The 23894-nt window shown below is 42.7% G+C and overlaps 1 protein-coding gene across 2 annotated transcripts in view; it reads right to left on the bottom strand.

The window, feature by feature from the left end:
- Positions 1–23894, bottom strand: part of LOC144519103 (atrial natriuretic peptide receptor 1-like) — a 111042-nt gene that overhangs the window by 40590 nt on the left and 46558 nt on the right. For both annotated transcript variants that reach the window (XM_078252001.1, XM_078252002.1), the window contains exons 3-5: positions 11852–12039; positions 10685–10798; positions 9707–9842 (exon numbers count right to left, since the gene is read on the bottom strand). In XM_078252001.1, the coding sequence (XP_078108127.1) occupies positions 9707–9842; positions 10685–10798; positions 11852–12039 (438 nt within the window). The remainder of the gene's footprint in view (positions 1–9706; positions 9843–10684; positions 10799–11851; positions 12040–23894) is intronic.

Genomic DNA, 23894 nt, shown 5'->3' with positions numbered 1-23894 from the left:
GACAACTAACGTTTCGGTCTTTCTGGACCTTCGTCACGAGTATATTAATCAAGAACTTGAATTAAAAATAATTCTGCAGCGGCAGGGATATGTAGACAAGAAACGGGGGAAATCCCACGCATTGCCCGTGGAAAGTCACACCCTGAGTTAAACAATATTTTTGAATTCAGTGACTGGGACCGTGCTTATGTTCCCACAGCCCTATGTTCCCACATTTCTAAGATTCTTTTCCAAAATTAGGCCCTATGTTCCCACATTTCTTTTTTCATAAATTTGTATCAGATTTTATCCCCCTAACCCTAACCCAATGTGGGAACATAGGGCTATGGGACCATAGGGTAGGGCTGTGGGACCATAGGGCTGTGGGACCATAGGGCTGTGGGACCATTGGGCTGTGGGACCGTTGGGCTGTGGGACCATAGGGCTGTGGGACCGTTGGGCTGTGGGACCGTTGGGCTGTGGGACTGTTGGGCTGTGGGACCATTGGGCTGTGGGACCGTAGGGCTGTGGGAACATTGGGCTGTGGGACCATAGGGCTGTGGGAACAATGGGCTGTGGGACCATTGGGATGTGGGACCATAGGGCTGTGGGAACATTGGGCTGTGAGAACATAGGGCTGTGGGAACATAGGGCTGTGGGACCATTGGGCTGTGGGAACATAGGGCTGTGGGAACATAGTTCTGTGGGACCATTGGGCTGTGGGAACATAGGGCTGTGGGACCATAGGGTAGGGCTGTGGGACCATTGGGCTGTGGGAACATAGGGCTGTGGGACCATTGGACTGTGGGAACAATGGACTGTGAGAACATAGGGCTGTGGGAACATAGGGCTGTGGGAACATAGGGCTGTGGGAACATAGGGCTGTGGGAACATAGGGCTGTGGGACCATTGGGCTGTGGGAACATAGGGCTGTGGGAACATAGGGCTGTGTGAACATAGGGCTGTGGGACCATTGGGCTGTGGGACCATTTGGCTGTGGGAACATAGGGCTGTGGGACCATTGGGCTGTGGGAACATAGGGCTGACCCCAGCGACTGACTGCTGAAAGGCGCTCACAGCGCAGAGCTACGTGTAATTGAACTCTGGAAATGATTTTTTAACACACTGAAATATTTATAGATCTGCAGAGGCTCCACTCAGAGCTTTCACCGTAGCCGACCTAAGTGGCCTGAAGTTTACACTTGTGGGTTGGTGTGTGCGTCGATCTCTTGAAGAGAATAGCAGGGCCGGCGTGTGTGTGTGTGTGTGTGTGTGTGTGTGTGTGTAGAGAGAGTGACGGTGATTAGCTACGGAGCAAGTACAGACTCTAGAGTCATAGTGAGAGAAACAAAGTGTCTCCTCTGTTCTTTCTGACCACGGTGGGAAATCTGGAGCAGGAGAAGTTAACCCTCTCCTTGATTTCATGTTGTTTCTGGAGAAGGAGAACCAGGAAATGAGTCGGTGGGGGATGCAACGCTACCAAGCCACGGCCGAGCCACGTGCGTCGCCGCCACATTACATTTACATTTTCCGAGAGGTGACCTCAGGCTACGGCGTAGGGTCAGCGTCTCCATTTACCTACTTAACGTAGCCACGGCGTCGATTTAACGCAGAAGCATGGAGCAATTTATCAAACAAATTGAAGCGTTTCCCTCCACCACTCAAACCACAGTCTGCGTCGACGCTGGTTTCTTTAACCCAAGGACACACACGGCGACGACAGCAGAGACACTAATGGAGGAAAAACAAAGAGGTGGAGAGCAGAACAAATAAGCTGTGTACACACACACACACACACACACACACACCTGACCCTGCAGTCACCTCAAGTGATTTCATGATGACAGTGAGGGGACATTAGACTTATTTTTTACAACAATTTAAATTGGGTTTTTTTTTACGTTTTGGCTCAGGTGGAAAAGTTGATTGATAAAAGCAAATTTTCCTGCAAACGTTGAATGGAAAGTGTTTTCGTGAGGACGAGAGCTACAGACAAAGAGGGACAAAATGCTAAAAAGAAATACTCCCAAACCCAAGCGGAAAGGCTGCAAATTCAAAAAAGAAACGGATATGTCATAAATGTTTGACTCAGGTGGAAAAGTTGATTGATAAAAAGCTAATTTTCTTGCAAAAGTTCAATGGAAGTTCAATGGAAACGGATTCATGGAAGTGAATACATAAATGTTGCCACTTTAACACGGCTCGTGTTCGTCGCCAATCTTTGGACTGAACTGGGCTTCAAGGGGTCTGAGGGCTAAAAAGGATAGAAAGGCCATTTCCATTCAAATCAACGTAGCAGAATGGTCAGAGCAGTGTACCATTGGAATGGTAACGTATACACTTCAGATAATAAACCGACTTAACGTTAGCAGAGCTATTTCCATCGCCCATTTTGAGCATTAACTCTTTATCTGAGTTTTTTTCAAATTTTTCCATTTCCATCAACATTTTCTAATTCAAAATGTGCATAAAAATACGTTGATGGGAACACAGGCTAGTGTTGCTAGTTCTCAGTTGTGAAATACACTCTGCTCTGCTGTTACACAACAAATACACCCTCGACAGCACTAACTGTCCAAACAGCCGTGATTTAAAGGCATCTGAAGGAGGAGTTTCCTGTCCTCACACAGAGCCACGTGCCTCCCAGCTGCATCTGATTAATAGGCCGTTGGACGAGGCACAGCGTCAGGATAAAGTGGAAACAATCCCTGTGACATCTCCACCGGAAATGTGCTTCCAGGGAAGCCAGAGGCACAGAGCCGAACGGATCTCTGCGACGACGAGGCCGAACGCTGTCATTTTCTCTCCGTCTTCCTCTCCTGGGATCCTGAAGAGAAGCGGAGGGGGAAACATCTGCTCTTCCACAAGAAGGCAAATGAAACTGACCGATCTGATGTAATGCCTCTTCACTAGCCTCGGTGATGTGAAGCAGACGGCGCACGATTTTACAGCAGCCATTCAGAATCAGAATCAGAATCCGAAAGGAGTTAATTGCCACAATAAGTTACACTTGCGTGGAATTTGCCTTGGTGAATGGTGCATACATTCACCAAGGCAAATTGGTGAATGGTGCATACACAAAAGAGAAGAGGAGAGATAGACTTCTCGGCATAGTCTGTCTGCCTCTCCTCCCTCTCCACCACTTCCACTACCTCCTATAACAATAGTTACTGAATGTACTGACTGTCCACTGGCCCACTGTTTACTGCTTACACTGTTTACACTGTAGCCCACATGCACAACCCCTCCCTCCCTCCCTCCTTCCCCCAGCCTGGACTGAGGTCTAACTTAAACCTCTAATATTGACTGTTGATTTGTGTCTATCCTACTGTCTACATTATTCCCTTATAATGCCCATATTTAATGCTGTCTTTTTTTAAAAACTTTATCCTTGCACTGCTATAGTTTTTATATTACTATGTTTATATCATTCTCTTATATTCTCCATATTTAATGGTGGTCTCTAGACTTTATCCTTTATTGGACTTACAGTGGTGCTCATAAGTTTATGAACCCATACTGAAGTTGACTAAAAAGAGGATTAAAAAAGTAATCTTTTGGAAATTGATCTTAATGCCTTGATTAAAAAAAATAGGAAAAATCTGACCTTTAAGGACACCAATTTTCTTTGTGAATTAATAATGTATCGTAAATACATAAATGTTACAGGGGGCATAAGTCAGTACACCCCTATGTTAAATTCCCATAGAGGCAGGCAGATTTTTACTTTGAAAGGCCAGTTATTTCATGGATCCAGGATACTATGCATCCTGATAAAGTTCCCTTGGTCCCTACATCATCACATCCTCTTCACCATACCCCCACATCATCACATACCCTTCACCATACCCCCACATCATCACATACCCTTCACCATACCCCCCACATCATCACATACCCTTCACCATACCCCCCACATCATCACATACCCTTCACCATACCCCCCACATCATCACATACCCTTCACCATACCCCCCACATCATCACATACCCTTCACCATACCCCCCACATCATCACATCCCCTTCACCATACCCCCACATCATCACATACCCTTCACCATACCCCCACATCATCACATACCCTTCACCATACCCCCACATCATCACATACCCTTCATCATACCCCCACATCATCACATACCCTTCACCATACCCCCACATCATCACATACCCTTCATCATACCCCCACATCATCACATACCCTTCATCATACCCCCACATCATCACATCCCCTTCACCATACCTAGAGACTGGCATGGTTTGATTTCAGTTAGCCTAATAGCTGGTTTGATTGAGATGATTTTATAGAAAGTAAAAGAGTAAGATCCTTTTTGTTTAACCAGAGACAGCCCTGAAAAAACGCCAAACTCACCAGACTCCATTTTGTGCTATTTAAATGAACAAACTTTGAGGTAACTCAAAGTATCAGTCAAGGATTATTTTCAGACTTTTTGAGATGTATCCCTCCCTGAAGTTCAGGCCTAATCTGATCCATGAGAGCAGGAATACGGTCCTGACAGATGGACGGACAGACGGAGTGAAACCGACTCGAAGTCCCTCAGCCGACTCGTTTCCAACAAAACTGTCCAAAGAACTGTTTGGAAATCTAAACTGGAAGCACAATGAAAGCCAGATGAGGCCACAGAGTCAATTCTCACCGTGTAAAAAACAGATGTTTGTATTTGTATTAATTTTGCAGGCTTCAACAGCCAGGGTTTCCAGAGAAAGTAAAAAGCCACGTCTGGCGAGTTAATAAAACAACCCAGTTGCCCGTTTGACGTTGTTTTTTTTTAAAGGTTTTTAACCCTTTTTTGTTTAAGTTGTTTCACACGTTTTTGTTCGATGTTAATTTCTGGAAAACAACTATTTGTATAAGCGTCAGAAGAATTTGACTTTGGGCAAGTAGAATAATTTTTTTCACTTTCCCGACAGGACAAGTGAAAAAGACCCTTAGCGTTGAACCCTGTCGTTGCACATTTCTACATTTTAACTGTTAGTTGAGAAGACTTTCCAGAGAAATTTTATGCTAAGTCTGCATTTTCTGTCTGTATCCATGGCGAGGAAGTTAGGGGTCAAAGGTCACAGCAGCCTGACAGCAGACGGATGAAACGTGAGACGACGGAGTACCACCTAAGAAGATCCAAACAGAACACGTTTTGGCTGTAGGTTGGCATGCTGACGTAGCAGACTGTGAATGGCTGTAGATTTTGTGGCTGTCGTTTTCGCGGGTCTTCGGATCGGATCAAAGACCAAGAAGACCTATGGACAACTTTTACAAAGAGTTAGAGCACTATCTATTAAATGGTACTTACCACAGCCTAACAACAGACGGTAAAAGCCCCGAGAGCTGTATGGATGTAGAAAAAACAGGATCTAATAACAAATTCATTTCTTTGCAGTGCTGTATTGGTTATAGATAATTCCACAGAAACTAGAGACACTTCGAGTCTTAAGTATAGCGGCGGGCAACACACACACATAAACACACACACACTAGCTTGACTTGATCGGCGTCGTAACGTTCATTCACACCGTTTAATCCACACACACACACACACACAAACACTCAAGAACACACACACATTAGCTTAACTTGATCGGCAGCTGACATTAGCGTCTTAACGATATTTTTTCACGTATTAGGAAGATGTATTTTTAGACATAAATATTGGAATTGATATATGGTAAATATATACTCAAATTCAAAAGGGCTTTATTAGCATGGGAAAGGGTAGATTATATTGCCAAAGCAAGTGTAAACAAGCCCGTACTGTGACATCACTGACAGGCACAGGGCCGCAAGCAGTTCTGACCACCCGAGCACATCTGGTACCTACACCGGCGTCCCTAGCATTTGCCTGTACTGCCTAAATGCCGCCGGGCCGGCTCCGATTACTTCACCTCTTCCTCCACCTTTTCTGTGAAAGAGCGAAACAGGACTGAGACGGTGCAATAAAAAGCAGAATGAATTTGAGAAATGAATGAAAGTAAGTCTTTGTTTAAAAAGGGATATCGAGCGGATTGGAGCGGAGCAGTGATGTAACATGGCGGCTTTTCAAAGTGTGACATATTCACTTTGTTTTAGCGAAGCTGCTGACATCATCTGGTTTGTTTTTTTATGAATCAACCAGTGATGGATGACGCTTTCATCCGGCTCTCCTTTCTTCTCTGCGACGGCAGTAATTGCTCTGACAGCCGAGGGGTTTGGTTGGAGGTCAGAGGGCAGGACTTTAAAAGATAAACGGATAGTTTTGGAGGTGAAAAATGATGTATGAATCTCTGCAGAACTCTTTACTGTAACAAGACACAGACCTCTGCGTGGGAAGAGAGGCCGCGCCGACGGGCAAATCATTCTGCAGGGATTTTTAAAGCCCAGTTCAGACCAAAGATTCTGGACGAGACGAGTTGAAACTTGCGATGCTTCGGTCTGCAGCGTTCTAAAACCTGCCAGTACACACCAATGACACAAGATGGTGTATCATCTGCATAGCAACGAGTCTTTGTTCTTCCGTTCTAATTCAGAATAGGCATCAAGAACTCCCAAAGAAGTGACAAAAACGTCGAAAAATGGTCTGAAAAAAACCTTGAGAAAAGCAAAAAAAAAACATTGAAACCGCAACAAAAACCTCAAAAAAATAATGGAATATTTGGGGAGGGGGGGGTTGTAACCTAATTAAATTACTAAATTATGCTTATGCTCATGTTACTGCGTTTTCTTTTGCGGGGTGCAAAAAATAAGTTCCTTTCCTGAGACTATTTAGCAGGGCCACCGTCGCTGCGTCCGGAGCTTAGCGCTGCTCAAGAGTTTCTTTCTCCTATCCCAGAATGCATCTGTTGTGTAGCCAGACCTTTACTCCACAGAGCTGTGGCGATAAGTGCTGGCAATGTGAGACTTATGTGTTAATTTCACTAATTATCCAACAGATTATTTACTTAACTCCTTAGAAACATTGTTAGCTTATCTGCATATTCCCAGCATGCCTTGTATTAAGGTTAAACTACCATCGGAGCACTGCTCAAATGTAGACCTCGAGACCTTCTCTGTGTCCAACAGCTGACAGTCCAAGAATGACTTTTTATTTCCTGCCGGGCTTGTATCATAGCACAACATGCTGTACATTCTCGAGAGGTTGCACAAAAAACTGGCCTCGGCCGCAGCGTTACAGATATGAGCTTTCAGATAAGTTCTCTGAAGAGGGAAATACAACACAATGAGAGCGACAGAAGCCAAGCGGCAAGAGAAAGGCAGGTCCGAGGTTCAAGGTCCAGATTTATCACAGAGTCACAAGTCAGAAGTTAGACACAAATGTCTCAGAGGTTTGTTGACTACACACCCAGATCGTAGAAGTAAAAGAATAGATGTATAGAATGATTTTTATTAGGGCTGTCAATCGATATATTTAATCGTGATTAATCACATGATTGTCCCAACCCGTTCTCACTCCAAACTCGTAAAATACGGACGTTTGGGCAGTGGTTGTCAGTGACTGAAGCGCCCTTCAGCGTGTTTGTAGAACGCACCAGAGAGAGCAGCAGCTACACGTGGTTTGAAGATGACGTAGTATTAAGAGCAACTACGGTAGCGCTTAGTATGAAAGGCCAAAAATCCGCATAGGGAGGTTGGTTGGGGGGTGGATGGCTCAAACAACACTGGACTTTCACCCAGGAGACCGAGTATCGTGTCCCGCATGTCACGTTTCCTAAACCCAACCTTCGCTTTTCTTTCAACCGTAACCCTAACCCCGTCCTTCTTTTCCTAAACCCAACTGTCCCGTCCTTCTTTTCCTAAACCCAACTGTCCCGTCCTTCTTTTCCTAAACCCAACCCTCACATTCTTCTATTCCTAAACCCAACCGTCCCATTCTTCCTGCGTGTCATTGAAACGTAAGCCCCATAAGCCCACCTTCGACGCGTTTAGATCTGACGCTAAAGGAGACTTTTAGCGTCAATAACAACGACAAAGGCACCTGACCAAGTGTCCGTATTTTACGAGATGGGAGTGAGAATCTGTTGCAACGTCCGTACTTTACTCGCGATTAATTGCACATTTTCTCTCTGTCCTAAATTATATTTTTATAACTCAGTTCACATCAACAGCACATGCAGATAACTTCAGTCTTGTGTAGAGAACCATCTGGAAGGGCTTAAAAACTCAACCCGCCATCCAAAAGACTCTTTTCTTTATCCATTTCCAATGTCCAATCACAGAACATGCGCATGTTAATCATGCGTCAAAAAAATTAGCATTTAAAAGCATTCAAAACTTGGGCTCACCTGGTATAGCGCGCGCCCATATATAGAGGTTTATTCCCACAGGTGCTGAGCAGGACACACAGACAGCATCACCGTTTGTCCTCGCGTAATAATAACCTCAGAAGCATCCAATAATGAGTTTGACCTCCGTGTCAGCAGCCATTTCATCCGAGTGGATGGCATTTTGGAGAGGCGCTCTTCAGAGCAGCTTCTTCACAGGTTTTTCAGATTCATATTTTCATATTCATTTCATGTTCAAACTTCCAGCGATAATTTAGCTCTGAGTGTGAATGATACCTCTCAGTGAACCAATAACCGATACGTGTGCCGGGGGGGGAGTGCTTTGTAACCCAGCTGGAGGGAATCAAACTCTGGTATTTTACAGTGACGCTGATGGGAAACACCAGCGGTTACATCACTAATAAAGACAACATGTGCAACATTTCTGCACGTTTTAATAATGCTCAAAGAACACTTTACTGCTTTACGTGAGTCAGAGTGAATTTACCGTCTAACTCTCAGAGCCACGGGCCGGTACATAACCAAACAGCGGACAGGAAACATTAAAAATGTACTTTCTATTTTTGCGATGAAGCCACAACAAAGTCAATTAAAAAAATTAATTCCTAATCAATCCCATCTAACAGTTCCAACAAGTCCTCCAAATGATATAGGTTGTTGGTTCCTACCTTAAAATACGGCCCATAGGAGCATATTACATTATTATCCAAAGTGACTTACCTCCACACACAGATGTCGCAGCATCAGGAGTAATTCAGGGTTCAGTGTCTTGCCCAAGGGCACATCGAAATGTACCAAACATGTATGGAACCTCAGACCTTGCGATTGGTAGACGCAAGAGGGTACAATGGGTTTAACATTGCACACTCACATTCAACTGGGGGGGATCTCCACTTTTTAGCAAAAAGTTTATATGCTGGCGAATATTTCTGCAACAATGTGTGCCTTTTCTGCATCAAGTTATGGTGCAATGTCTTTATTTATGTAAAGGAAATTGTGATATGTTTTTTGGGGTGGGTTGCACTGGTCACTTTTGATTAATTGGGGGGGGGGGGCATAAATTAAGCCTTTGGCCAGACAACCGCTATGCCACCAAACCAGCCTTTTGGCTCAGTTCTCTTTTCGTCACAATGGCGCGGTAAAGCGAATGTAATATCGCTCCCGGATGGTTAGATACATGATGGGCTAACGTAGAAAAACGTGCATAATGTATGTTCAGGGACATGCTATTTATGACTGGATGTAACTTTTGATACTTTGCGGTAAAACTGGCTCTCCTATTGACTTTGTCCTTTCAGTGTAGCTCTCATGAAAAAAATAGTGAAGACCACTGCTTTAAGGGGTGAACGCTACGAAGGAGAAGAAGCAGCGGTGAAAATGAACGTCCCCTTCTGGGATCAACTTTACACAAAGATTATTAAATCGCACAAAATGTTTAAAAAATGCACTGACCGTGGAATGTTCGATTCCACATCTTCTTGGTGACGACTTTGCCCAGAGGCCGGCCGGCGAACATGGACATGGTCTCATTGAGAGCGTGAGTGTAGAGCATCAAACCGTCGTAAAACCCTCCAGCTATGATGTTCATCTGGAGGGAGAAAAGAATCAATGTTGGAAACATCTGAAGTCTCTTTTATATAGGCCTTAGTGGTCCCATACTGTATCTGAAGTCTCTTTTATACAGACCTTAGTGGTCCCCTAATACTGTATCTGAAGTCTCTTTTATATAGGCCTTAGTGGTCCCATACTGTATCTGAAGTCTCTTTTATACAGACCTTAGTGGTCCCCTAATACTGTATCTGAAGTCTCTTTTATATAGGCCTTAGTGGTCCCATACTGTATCTGAAGTCTCTTTTATATAGACCTTAGTGGTCCCCTAATACTGTATCTGAAGTCTCTTTTATATAGACCTTAGTGGTCCCCTAATACTGTATCTGAAGTCTCTTTTATATAGACCTTAGTGGTCCCCTAATACTGTATCTGAAGTCTCTTTTATATAGGCCTTAGTGGTCCCCTAATACTGTATCTGAAGTCTCTTTTATATAGGCCTTAGTGGTCCCCTAATACTGTATCTGAAGTCTCTTTTATATAGGCCTTAGTGGTCCCCTAATACTGTATCTGAAGTATCTTTGTGTGGCCAAATTCTCTGGGCGGGCAAAGCAGAGAAAGGGGAGGTAACCTTTCCCCTTATGACATCATAAAGGGAGGATTCCAGATCGGCCCATCTGAGCTTTCATTTTCTCAAAGGCAGAGCAGGATACCCAGGGCTTTACACCTATCACCATTTCTAGCCACTGGGGGACCATAGGCAGGCTGGGGGAACTCATATTAATGTTAAAAAACCTCATAAAGTGAAATGTTCATGACACACACACACACACACACACACACACACACACACACACACACACACACACACACACGTCTCACCAGTGAGTCCTCGATGGTGTAGTTGAACATCTTCCTGGCGTCAGTCTTCAGGTTTTTGACGAACTCTCTGTACTCGGGGTTCTGAGGCTCTCGGTACGTCAGGATCTTCACACTCTGAAAACAGTAGGAGACAGATTTTAATATAATAACCTCCGCTTTCCTGATGAACACAGACGAACCACCAAGTGAATGGTTTATATGTTATAATGTTTACAACTTATAGTAGACAACTAGGAAACAGAATAAAGGGGAATTAAACCGGTTTCCTTGTATTCTTTGATTGCATTTTGGAAGGGAAACAGGAAGTGGAGTTGTTGCTCTGTGATATCATCAATAAGCCATTCTGCGCCTTAAGTTTGATTTATGGTTTCTGCGGAGGCTCCACGCAGCACTTTCGCCGTAGCCTACGTAAGTGGCCGGAAGTTTCTACTTGTGAAGAACCTATACAAATACATACAGTATATTAGTCTTTGAGGTCAGAGTCAGCTGTGATTGTTAATATTTCCTGAGGAATTTAAACGATGAAAAAGTCTCCCTAAAGCTAATGAATCCCTCTGTCCCCCAGTATGTTCTGCACGTCTTTATCTGAATTCCTTTCCTGTGAGAAAGCGGCCAAATGTTGCTTCACTCTGTCAACCTGTTGTCTCTCTAAACAAGCCGCTGTTATTGAAGTGCAGCTCCTCTGTTGTCTTTTGTCCTGGTGACCAGTGATCCACATCACAGCCGGGCTCATCCTTCATCTTACTCAATCTTTATTTACCAAAGACGGGCAGCGCCTCATTCGCCCTGCTGCACACTCTGCTGCACCTGCAGAGCGACCACTGGCTAAGGGCTCCCGCACACTGCCTGCGTGGCGTGAGCGTGTCAGCTGCGTGAGCGTGTCCGTTTTTTATTTCGGCTCCCATGTTAACAGGTTAGAGCTTGCACACTGCCTGCGTGACACGCATGTCTCAGCCGCGCCGAAAAACACGTGCATGCTAGAAATAGGACCGACGGCGACATGCAAGCAACATAGAATACGAAAAGATGTTCATATGTCATTTTGACACAAATACATATTAATATTGTATAATAATATGTTGATGTTTGAAAGTCTCGAGGTTTTGACATAAATGCAGATATAAATGTAAGAAGTGATTTGTGTGTGTGGGGAAATAAACCGTGTACCTGGAAGGCCTCCCTGGCGACGGCGTCGTCCTTGTCCCCACGGGCCCACGGCTGTCCGTGCTTGGAGTTCAGACTTTCTCCGAACACGTCGATATAGAAGAAGACGTACTGCTCATGAGGAAGATCCGCCTGCCGGAACTCAACCATCAACTTCCTGAAGACGTCCGGGGAGCAGCAGACGAACATCACTGTGGGAAAAAAAGGAGAGAGAGATATCATCGGAAGTCTAACCGGACGTGTCGGACACAGAACCATCTGAGAAGCCGTCATTGGTTAGTTAAAAGTTTCTATATCAGAAATTTGGGTTTCTTTCAACCAAATTTTAAAACAAAATAACGTGGGTGGTTCCGTACAACGCTCCTCTCAAGTTAAATAAATGATCAGTTCACTACTTTCATTGAATTTGGGTGTTTTATTCAATTTTATTAGCCTGGTCCTACCAGACTCTGGTCCACTAGCCTGGTCCTACCAGACTCTGGTCCACTAGCCTGGTCCTACCAGACTCTGGTACATTAGCCTGGTCCTACCAGACTCTGGTCCATTAGCCTGGTCCTACCAGACTCTGGTACATTAGCCTGGTCCTACCAGACTCTGGTCCATTAGCCTGGTCCTACCAGACTCTGGTCCATTAGCCTGGTCCTACCAGACTCTGGTCCACTAGCCTGGTCCTACCAGACTCTGGTCCATTAGCCTGGTCCTACCAGACTCTTGAAGGCGGGTACTCTGTTGAAGTTTAAAACTATTGGATCTGCCCAGAGCCACTCTGGTAGCCTGGCTCCGCCCTCCTACGTACGGTCTGGTAGGACCAGGCTAACAAGAGGGGAGACGACAACAACTATCGGCTTAGCATTGCTGGCAATAGCCTTAGCCAACTCCTTCACCACTAACGGAGCGAGCTGGAAAATCAAACTGTTCCCGAACCCCGTGGGGAGGAGGGCCACAACATCATGGCCCCCAACACAACTCAGCAAAGATTGTTCTTGCTCGGGCTTTAACTTCTGGATATTCGGCAGCGTTGCCACAACGGACCGAATGGCTTCGCTCGCATCTTTCTACACCGCCGTTACTGAACTACAACTCAAACTAGAGCACGACCTCAACGTCATCGTTCTCAGCCACTCCCTCTGTTCACTGTTGGACCGGTAAAGATTTGGCCGGAGAAAACCCAAGAATATATCGCAAACCCAGACGGAGTACTGAAGGTAAATGAAAATTGAGTGGAAGTACGTAGGAGGGTGGAGCCAGGCTACAATTTGATAATAGAAAGATGAAAAACGTAGGAAAAAAATGTCAAAAACAGCAGAAAAAGTGACAGTAAAACATGAGAAAAGCTTACAAAAACATAAAAAAAGTGCAGAAAATATTGACAGAAACTAGAAAAAAGTGTCGAAAAAGACGACCAAAACATTTTGACCCAGAAAAACTAAAAGTTGCATCATGGTCAACGGGGAAGACAACACAAGGATTAAAGGGCAGGCGCTTTGAAAAAAGATCTGGCAGGTAATTGTATGAACCATCCGTCTATCACGTCCGGCAATGTTGTTTTGGAACGAACAGTCGCATCCGTCACACCCACCTAACCGCCCGTAGCTGCCAGTAGTTTCTCACGGGACGCCGATTGGTTCAGTTCGCTGCTGTTTGGACACAAACGCATTCAATTGAAGCCTGACAAGATGGATTTCCGTGTAATATCCCGAGAATCCAGCTGCTGTGCAAGGTAATCAACAGTCGCCTTGGGTTGGTCTATATTTAAGAAAATAAAGATATGTATATATCCGCCGCCATTCACTTGAGCACACTCAAAAAGTTCTGTCAGGCCAAGCACACCTAAATTCAATCTGAGTGGAAACCATCCCTTTATTTCTCTATCTGCTGTAGCCCTCCCACATCGCAGCTCCAGCTACACTGTGCATGTGTCACATCCCATAGGCAGAGAGAGTGTCCCAGGCTTCATTTTGAAAAGCCTTGGCCACAACAAACCACCTACACCATATGTAAGGTTCAGCTTCAACACATGCTAATGAACGGGTTCGTATGATATCGTCAGTAACTTATGGACAACAACTCGTATGATATCCTGCGAAATTGGAAACACTTCTGACCCGTTTTGGTTTGGACTCTGCGGGGTTGTGTTTCAGTCTCAACGGCCGCAAACGGAGACCTTTGGCAACACCAACACTGACGCCAACATTTCTCCTCCTGATTGGGTCTTATCGGTCACGACGTCAAAGTTCTCTGAGACTTAAAGCTACTAACGTTACCATAGCAACTACCAGCAGTAGGCGGAGTCTCCACGCTGCCTCCTGTTTATGTCCAGTATACCAGGATGTTGATGAGATATTTTGGTTTGGGCGTGTAAGTGTAAACGGAGACTATTTCTTCTACTGGAGCTAAAAACACTTGTGTGCACCGAGATCACTTTTGGCTCAAAACCTAACGCTTAAAAACCAAAAAATAGAGATGTAAATGTAGCTTATATCTAACCGTTTCAACTTTGTTTCTTCCATCAACATTTTGTTTCTCTCCTCCTGCAGGTTGGTGTGTGTGTGTGTGTGTGTGTGTTGTGTGTGTGTGTGTGTGTGTGTGTGTGTGTGTGTGTGTGTGTGTGTGTGTGTGTTTTGCTCTGAAAGGCCTCTCATCATCTCATCAGTTGTTTAGTTACATTGACAAAAATCCATTAAGCCTCTGATTCTTCAGTAGCTGATCTATTTTGTATAGAGACTCAGACAGAATCAATAAGCCTTTGATGGAGTGTATCAGTTAAAAGACATGTGAGGCTTTCAGGTTACACTCAAATTACTTGGGAGAAAACAGCTTTTGTGTTCCCTTTCCCTTTCTTTCTAATGTAAAAGAACATTCACTGAAACATTACTTGTTTTATTTTTTAAAGGTAATGCATCATAGGTGGAGATTGAGCTTTCCATGTAGTCATGGTATTATAAAGGAACTATAAATGTCATTTCTATAGCAAAATCCATAAACAAAATTCAACACAAAGTGCTCTGCATGCAAGCAAAGAATCATAGCATTTACAATAAAACAAAGATAGATACAATACATAGTTAAAATGTAAAAAAAAACAAGATACAAAAATAAGTAAATATGTATTTAAAGTAAGGCTGGTAAATTTGACGCAATAATAACGAGTTAATGCAAATCCCTTTTAATGCCACTGATTATTTTAAGGATGTTAACCACACGTGCGTTCTGTGATTTGGGCCTCGGGTCGCTCCGTGGAAATCTGGAAGCTATGCAGCAGTAACGCTGTGGATGGCTAGAAGGGACGCGGCTACGGCTCGGAAGGTACATAAAATGATGCAAAATTACGCAAACATCGAATATTATATCATGACATAAGTTTAATACTTTCACCCAGGTACTTGTACTTTACTTGAGTCTTTTCTTCTCATGCCACTTTCTACTTCTACTCCGCTACATTTCAGAGAGAAATATTGTACTTTTTACTCCACTACATTCATCTGTTCCAGCTTTAGTTACAAGTTACTTTAGTTACTCCGCTACATTCATCTGTTCCAGCTTTAGTTACTAGTTACTTTAGTTACTCCACTACATTCATCTGTTCCAGCTTTAGTTACAAGTTACTTTAGTTACTCCGCTACATTCATCTGTTCCAGCTTTAGTTACTAGTTACTTTAGTTACTCCACTACATTCATCTGTTCCAGCTTTAGTTACTAGTTACTTTAGTTACTCCTCTACATTCATCTGTTCCAGCTTTAGTTACTAGTTACTTTAGTTACTCCACTACATTCATCTGTTCCAGCTTTAGTTACTAGTTACTTTAGTTACTCCGCTACATTCATCTGTTCCAGCTTTAGTTACTAGTTACTTTAGTTACTCCTCTACATTCATCTGTTACAGCTTTAGTTACTAGTTACTTTAGTTACTCCTCTACATTCATCTGTTACAGCTTTAGTTACTAGTTACTTTAGTTACTCCGCTACATTCATCTGTTCCAGCTTTAGTTACTAGTTACTTTAGTTACTCCACTACATTCATCTGTTCCAGCTTTAGTTACTAGTTACTTTACACGTTAAGATTACTGCACACAGAACACATGTAGTTTATAACATCTGATGTTTTATTCTAAAGTAAACTAACCAACAACATAACGACTACAAGTCCAGCTGAGATGATCAGACCATTAAACACACAGCTGGTGGATCCTTTACTCTTTCTACAATGGGAGGATTTGTCTTTACTTTTAATACTTTAACTACATTTTCCTGATGATACTTACAGGCTTTTACTGAAGTAACATTTTCACTGCAGGACTTTACTTGTAACAGTATCTTTACAGTGTGGTATTAGTACTTTTACTTAAGTAAAGGATCTGAATACTTCTTCCACCGCTGGTTTTCCCTCAATACTGGACCAATTCAAAACAAGGTAGGGGTTGACAGATGAGTGTTGGAGTCTTAGTATCCGTGCTCTCCGATGCTGAGACTTTTCTTGGCTTCCTCCAACATCTGAGCGCCAGGAAGTGTCCCGAGGCGTGATGACATTCCTCTGGCCCGCCGTTCCTGTCCCTCCGCCTCTATTGTTTCAGGCTTTAATAACCTCTGTGCAGGAAGTGAAACGGTGAAACCACAGAAACCACGGGGGGCTAAAAGCTTTCTTCCGATTGATCCTGAGCGCAGGACTCCCTCCCTCCCTCCCTCCCGCTGCAACTGAATCGCTGCACTTTGTTCCTCTCTCCCTGAACTAAAAATACTCGCTCTGCACATTCTACACCTCTCCGAGTGTATGTATCATCATATTTCATACTTCATATTCTGATGTATGCAGTGATAAAAGGAGATATCCAAAATCCCCGCCGGGTGCATGGTTCAAAAGGGTTGTTCTTAGTGTCTTCATTAATCAGAGGTGTGTTTTGGGCGTGACATGCAATGAACCAATCAGAGATCATCTCCCCATTCCCTTTAAAAGCCAGGCGAGACTATTTAGCAGAGCCACCGTCGCTGCGTCCGGAGCTAAGCACCGCCCAAGACAATTGTGATTGGTTTAAAGAAATGCAAAAAACCCAGAGCGTGTTTTTCTCTCCTATCCCAGAATGCATCTGTTGTGTAGCCAGAAGAACGACTTTCCAACTCGGGAATCGAGAGCATCCGAGGAGCATAAGAATGCACCGTGTGCCTTGGCGGAGCTCTGTGTTCTCCGAGTGCCGTTCCAGTTAATCCTGAGATGTGACGGAGACTTCATATCCAGCTTGTCATTTAAAGAATCACAGAATTAAGCCGCCATGCAGCTGCGCTCTTCACACGAGGGGTGACGGAGAAGAAGAGCAAAAGGTCATGCAGGAAATAAGGTGTTCTTCCCTTTTTAATCTCTTTTCTGTACTTCTGTTCCTCTTTTATCTCACTAATTCTCACTGCTGTCTGAAGCCTTAATGCCAACGCTTTAGCTTTGAAGGTGTCTAGATGATTTAGTTTCCTCACAGCCAGAAGATTAGATATAAATGATAATAACTTTATGATTTTCTCCAACACAGAAACAAGGAGACAGGACTTCACTAAGTATAATAGTTTGGATACAACCAGCATTATAGAGCCCCTGATTCAGTATGAACTGCGGTGTAAAATGTACAGTACATAGTAGGGCTGCACAATTAATATCGTGCAGCCCTACTACATAGCCGAAAATCCTGACTCAGCACAGGTTGAGCCAAGTTCTCAAAAATAAAATCCATCCACTTGTCAGCGACATTTTTCTTTTCTTTTGGAAGGCAGTGAAGGGATTTATTTGGCCATTTTAGGCCTTTATTAGGTAACACTTTACTTGAAGGTATCTACATAAAAGTGACATGACACTGTCATGAACGTGGGGAGGGGGGTTTAAAACCATAGCAATGGATCATATTTTATACACTGAATGTATGTTTTGTTTTACTTCTTATCTCAAAGATTTCTGAAGAAATTGCGGTGTAAATGCTGTATGTTGAAAGGCTGACGCTACACTGGATTGCTGGCTTGATTTTTGTAAGAAGAGGGTGAAGTAGTGAGAATAGTTGAAAAAAGTGGGAATGGGTTTAATTAGCCTGAATGTCTTTGAAAAGTTGCATAATACCCAGAATGTTTGAAAAGTGTGGCATGTTTTAATTGTTTTTAGTTGAAAAAGTGTGAATGATGTTTAATTAGTATGAATGTCATTGAAAAGTATAATATGAATAATGTCTTAAAGATGTGGAATATCTTGATGTTGGAAAAGGCGGCCGCTACACTGGATTACATAAAGCAAATATAGATATATATATATATATATATATATATATATATATATATATATATATCTGACAGAAAATCTTAATTTGAAAAGTAACTAATGCTCTAATATAAATGTAGTAAGTAAAAAGTACGATATTTCCTCTCAGATGTTGTGGAGTAGAATTAATGAAGCATAACATGGAAATAGAAAGACATTATGTCTGAAACATACATTAGAATCTGTGACATGTGACCCAGACTAATGGGAGACGCTGTTTTACTACTCCCTGTGTAAAAACTAATTATGTTCGGCAATTACACTGAGGCAACAAAACACTGAATGCTGTTAATCTACCGCCAATGAAACTCTGCAAAGCAGCTCAACACCGAGCAGAAAAACAGCAGACGGCGATTCCACTGTGGAAACAGGCAACATTTCCTCCACTATGTCTGCTGCCACAAGCCCATTTATCTCTGCTTTGTGTGCCTGCTGTTGGATGCAGTCTCGGCTGCTCGGCTGCTGTCGGCAACGTGCTCTTTTCATCCGCCTCGGTGTCACTTTAGCAACTAACTTAGATTGGATGTTGTGTTCGTGGCGGTGGAGAGGTGTTTGTGACACAATTTACACTTCACAATCAAGTTTTTGTCCTTTCGCGCAACTAATTTGAAGTAATGGGCATACCTCCACCCCTCAAAAGACGTCTTAAGCGTTGGCTCTGCCATCTTTGTTTCCTCTACTCGGCCGAGTGTTACGGTGTTACGCAAACACGCACGCAAACAGATATTTGATCCGTTATTTTCTCCTCCCGTTACGTAGATAGTTGAATAACTAGTAACGCAAGTTACACGATAATTATTGGATAAGTAACTGTAATGTGATTACTGAGTTATCAACAGTAATGCGTTACAGACAAATGTATTCTGATTACAGTAACGCGTTACTTAACACTGGTAGCTAGTGCTAGCTTCTTTCATTGGAACAGTGTTGGCAAAGTCCTCATAATGGAGGCGCTCGAACCAGAATTAATATGGAGTTTTTGCTTGAAAAATGTAATAATGTTATCAGTTATTAAAATAGATTACAGATTAATACAAAGGCATAGTTTAAAATGTGCTTTAACCAATGAAAAATGTTCACACAGTGGCTCTGAGGACTGAAGTCTCCAGACTACGCTGCTGCCACAGAAAGAGGAAACACTCCCTGCTTTGTCCCGTCAAAATAAAAGGTCATGAGAAATATCACTGCTTCCAACCTTTTACACTCCCACTTGTGTGGTTACGGTGATTGATATGAAAACATTTTGTAAAGCTCTAATGAGATGCTGTGATTTTTCCCGGCTCGCTGTACATCATTTCTGCATAACTTTAATGTTGGGTACATTCAGTTCTCTGCTGGAAAACTAAAATCTCAGGATAATTAAAGCCGCTCAGTGAATCATCAGAAGTCTCCTGAGAAGATTCAAAATGTACATCTGCACAATCACACTCTGAGGCGAAGATGTAAATTGGAAAATGTTTTAAGCTTGTGCCAAAGAATGTGCACTTATCCAAAGATGTTTAACTCCAATTCATCAACGTACAAGGACAAGAGAATAAAGGAGAGAAAACTGGAAGAGACTAACAGAAAGACCTGCAGTTTCTGCTAAACTTGAAGCTCTAAAAGGCCTTTACATATCGGGGGCGTGATGATTAAAGGTCCCGTGGCATGAAAATTTCACTTTATGAGTTTTTTTAACATTAATATGCTTTCCCCCAGCCTGCCTATGGTCCCCCAGTGGCTAGAAATGGTGATAGGTGTAAACCGAGCCCTGGGTATCCTGCTCTGCCTTTGAGAAAATGAAAGCTCAGATGGGCCGATCTGGAATCCTCCCTTTATGACGTCATAAGGGGAAAGGTTACCTCCCCTTTCTCTGCTTTGCCCGCCCAGAGAATTTGGCCCCCCCATGAGAAAGAGAGAGACATCATGGCTTTCAAACGAGCAAAGTGGCAGATGGTCAAGGCCACACCCCCACCCTCCACTTTGCCCCCCCCCCCACTCTCTCCTCCTCAATAGCATTTAAAGCTACAGACACAGAAATGGCACATCCTAAGGAAAGCTCATTGTGGGACTGGCTCTAGTGGCTGTAATTCTGCACCAAGGCTGAATTTCGGGAAAGAGACTTCAGATACAGTATTAGGGGACCACTAAGGTCTATATAAAAGAGACTTCAGATACAGTATTAGGGGGACCACTAAGGTCTATATAAAAGAGACTTCAGATACAGTATTAGGGGACCACTAAGGTCTATATAAAAGAGACTTCAGATACAGTATTAGGGACCACTAAGGTCTATATAAAAGAGACTTCAGATACAGTATTAGGGGACCACTAAGGTCTATATAAAACGAGACTTCAGATACAGTATTAGGGGACCACTAAGGTCTATATAAAAGAGACTTCAGATGCAGTATTAGGGGGACCACTAAGGTCTATATAAAAGAGACTTCAGATACAGTATTAGGGACCACTAAGGTCTATATAAAAGAGACTTCAGATACAGTATTAGGGGACCACTAAGGTCTATATAAAAGAGACTTCAGATACAGTATTAGGGGACCACTAAGGTCTATATAAAAGAGACTTCAGATACAGTATTAGGGGACCACTAAGGTCTATATAAAAGAGACTTCAGATACAGTATTAGGGGACCACTAAGGCCTATATAAAAGAGACTTCAGATACAGTATTAGGGGACCACTAAGGTCTATATAAAAGAGACTTCAGATACAGTATTAGGGGACCACTAAGGTCTATATAAAAGAGACTTCAGATACAGTATTAGGGGACCACTAAGGCCTATATAAAAGAATCCAAAGAGCACCATGTCATGGGACCTTTCATTTTGAGCTACAGCTACTGCTACCTTCCCAGTGTGTCACATGATCCAAACTCTATGTGTATTGTTTTCATAGCTGCTTCTGAATGTGGCAGACACCCCCCCCCCAGGAACTGCCACAACAAACGCTTCCTTCCATCAGCAGCAACATTGATTACTGAGCACAGACAGGATGGAGAGACCACTCAGACATTTAATCACTTATTGACTGACTGAAGGGAACTGTGGAACAACATTGATGCTTTAAGAGGGAATAGGAGTTTTGCGTCAAGCTTAAAGAGATATTTTGTTTTGGTTATGTTCAACTTGTAGCCTTTTTTTCCATGCATTGAACAAATATCTTTGATATTGGTCCAGTATTGAGCGAGAACGCTGTAACGGGCAGCCGTGAACCAAGCTGTAATGTAATCCTACAGGACAAATGTTCAGCGTCAGTTTCCGTCCACTGAAAGTTCTGTTTTTGCCGCTGACAGACTCAGATTATTATTCTAAGTGTCTGACAACATTATGGAAAGGATCCCTACAGAGATGGACCTTTTAGTTAAAGAGTAAGATCCTTTTAGTTTAACATGAAACAGCCCCGAAATCACCATCACCAAACTAAACCAGACTCCATGTAAATAATCAGGACTTTTAGCGTGTATAGAGCCAGCATGTTTCCACATATAAATGGGTAAATTAAGGGTTTATTTCAACCAAACCAGAGTGCCGATGGATGGAACAGTGGAAAGACGAACCTAGACATTTTTTTTACAGTTTTATTTTGTTTCTATAGACTTTGAATGAATTGTTTTTTTACGATGATACAAGTACAGAGAATTTACATGGAGTCTGGTGTAGTTTGGTGACGGCGCTTTCTGGACTTTTTCATGTTAAACAAAAAGGATCTTACTCTTTAACAAAAAGGTCTATCTCCTTTCCATAATGTTGTCAGACACTTAGAATAATAATCTGAGCCTGTCAGCGGCAAAAACAGAACTTTTAGTGGACGGATATTGAAGGTGTGCAATAGCCCATTAACGTTATATTGCATCTTGAGTTGTCTCTCCTTTCTCGGAAACAGTTTGTAACAAGTTGCTTCTCCTTAATGTTCTCAGAGTGGAGGGAACGATACCTTAATGAGTGTTTGTTTTCCAGTCTCTTTATTACCTCAATGCAAGCCTGACACAGCTAATTGGGTCTGCCTGCTTGCCTTCATTGAAATCTGCGACCCTAATGTTCCTGTGCATGGCGCCACGCCGGATGCTGCTCCATTGGCTTCACTCTCCAGCTCTTAAATTAGATACTTGTGTGGAAGGCGTACTGTAAGAAGGCTGTCAGCTTCTTCATTAAGTCCAGAGCCTTTCAATTACACTCGGTTTGTGTTTGTTGGCTCCTCGAAGTCAACAGTGAAGTGCTGGAACACACCGCCTCTTCCTCCGTCTCCAACACCTCCGCATCGTTGTAATCGGGTAAAGCCTTCACACACACACACACACACACACACCTCAGACTCTTTCCCACAGAGAGATAGACTGAAGTTGCAAAACAACTAGATTTGGGTGAGCGTCTGATTGTGGTGTCTATGATATGGCGCCATATATATATATATATATAATAATATATTTACATAACCCAAACTTCACAGTTTCAGCAGGAGATGTACTGTATGCTGCCGTGCAAAGCAAAAAGACCGTAACTCAATTTTGGTCGAAAATGAGTTATTGTCATTTTAGGAACATTAAAGATCTGCTTTATCATGTGGACAAATATCTTGAGTCAATTTTATTGTTTTGGGGAGAAAAGTGTGTGTTGTCTTTGCCATAACTTCAAAAGCCAGAAGGCAGAATACCGTAACATCAGTTACGGTTCTTTGTCTTTGTTTCATGGCGCTTCAGAATGCTCAAATTGAGTTAAGGTACTCTGTAAATGCAATGCCCACACACACACACACACACACACACACACACACACACACACACACACAGCAGAGGACGACGCTGACACGCAGCACATGTACCTGACTGGGAAAGATACCGCTACGCTTGTTACTGTAAGTAAGCTACAATAAAACCTAAAAGTAAATACGTATTAATACCCACTCACCTGTCTACAGGCGTACACATGTAGGAAGCCATATATTTCAATCTCTGTCTGGGCGCAGTCCACTCTCGTCCACCGCGCTGTTTACACAAACACAGCTCTACTCTACTCTAAATAGAGAATTCTGACAACAAGCTAAAGCAAAAGCTGTCGGTTTGTAGTCTAACTGTTTATCTTAGTTTGCCACAAATCCTGAAATTTGGACAAATTCTTGTGAACTTAACTGCTGGCTAAACTAACCATCCTCTCTGCAGAGCATCTATGGATGTATTATAAGAGGGTTAGGGTTAGGGCTACTTAATATGCACGTGAATGACGCCATCTTTATGTTCACGTCTTCATTCTTGCAATGAGTCTAAATTAGTGCCTCATACCCAAACAGAAGAACATGCTTTATATGCATTAAAACATCAAAACACTCTCATGCTTGTGAGTGTGTGAGTCAATCATGCGACTGCCTGTGTGGTACCAGTAGGAGTATGAAATACAGAAAAAAATGTATTGATATATCATTTTCATATGATGTTGATAAATGTGAAGCCATTTTTATCATAGTGAGTCAAATAGGATTAATATTGCTTACATTTTAAGTAAAAGTTATCATTGTTATCATAACATTGTGCTATAAAATAGAAGTTAAGGTCTTTTGCCTTGGTATGACCGATTGTCATTTTGTGGGCAATGCTAAGGCAGAATACAGTAACTTCCTAAAAAGGGTCAAAGGTCAAATTTTCTCGATAGATTAATACAGGTATACACTACAAAATGTGAAAATTACAATATTATACCTATAACTCCATTGTCAGGACATTAAGATAACTTTAAAGTCATTTTTCTGTTTCACACTCTGGCGTGTTAAGGTC

This window comes from Sander vitreus, chromosome 6 (genome assembly GCF_031162955.1).
Source record: "Sander vitreus isolate 19-12246 chromosome 6, sanVit1, whole genome shotgun sequence".
NCBI classification, from domain to species: Eukaryota; Metazoa; Chordata; class Actinopteri; order Perciformes; family Percidae; genus Sander; species Sander vitreus.
This window is presented reverse-complemented; position numbering and strand designations above follow the sequence as displayed.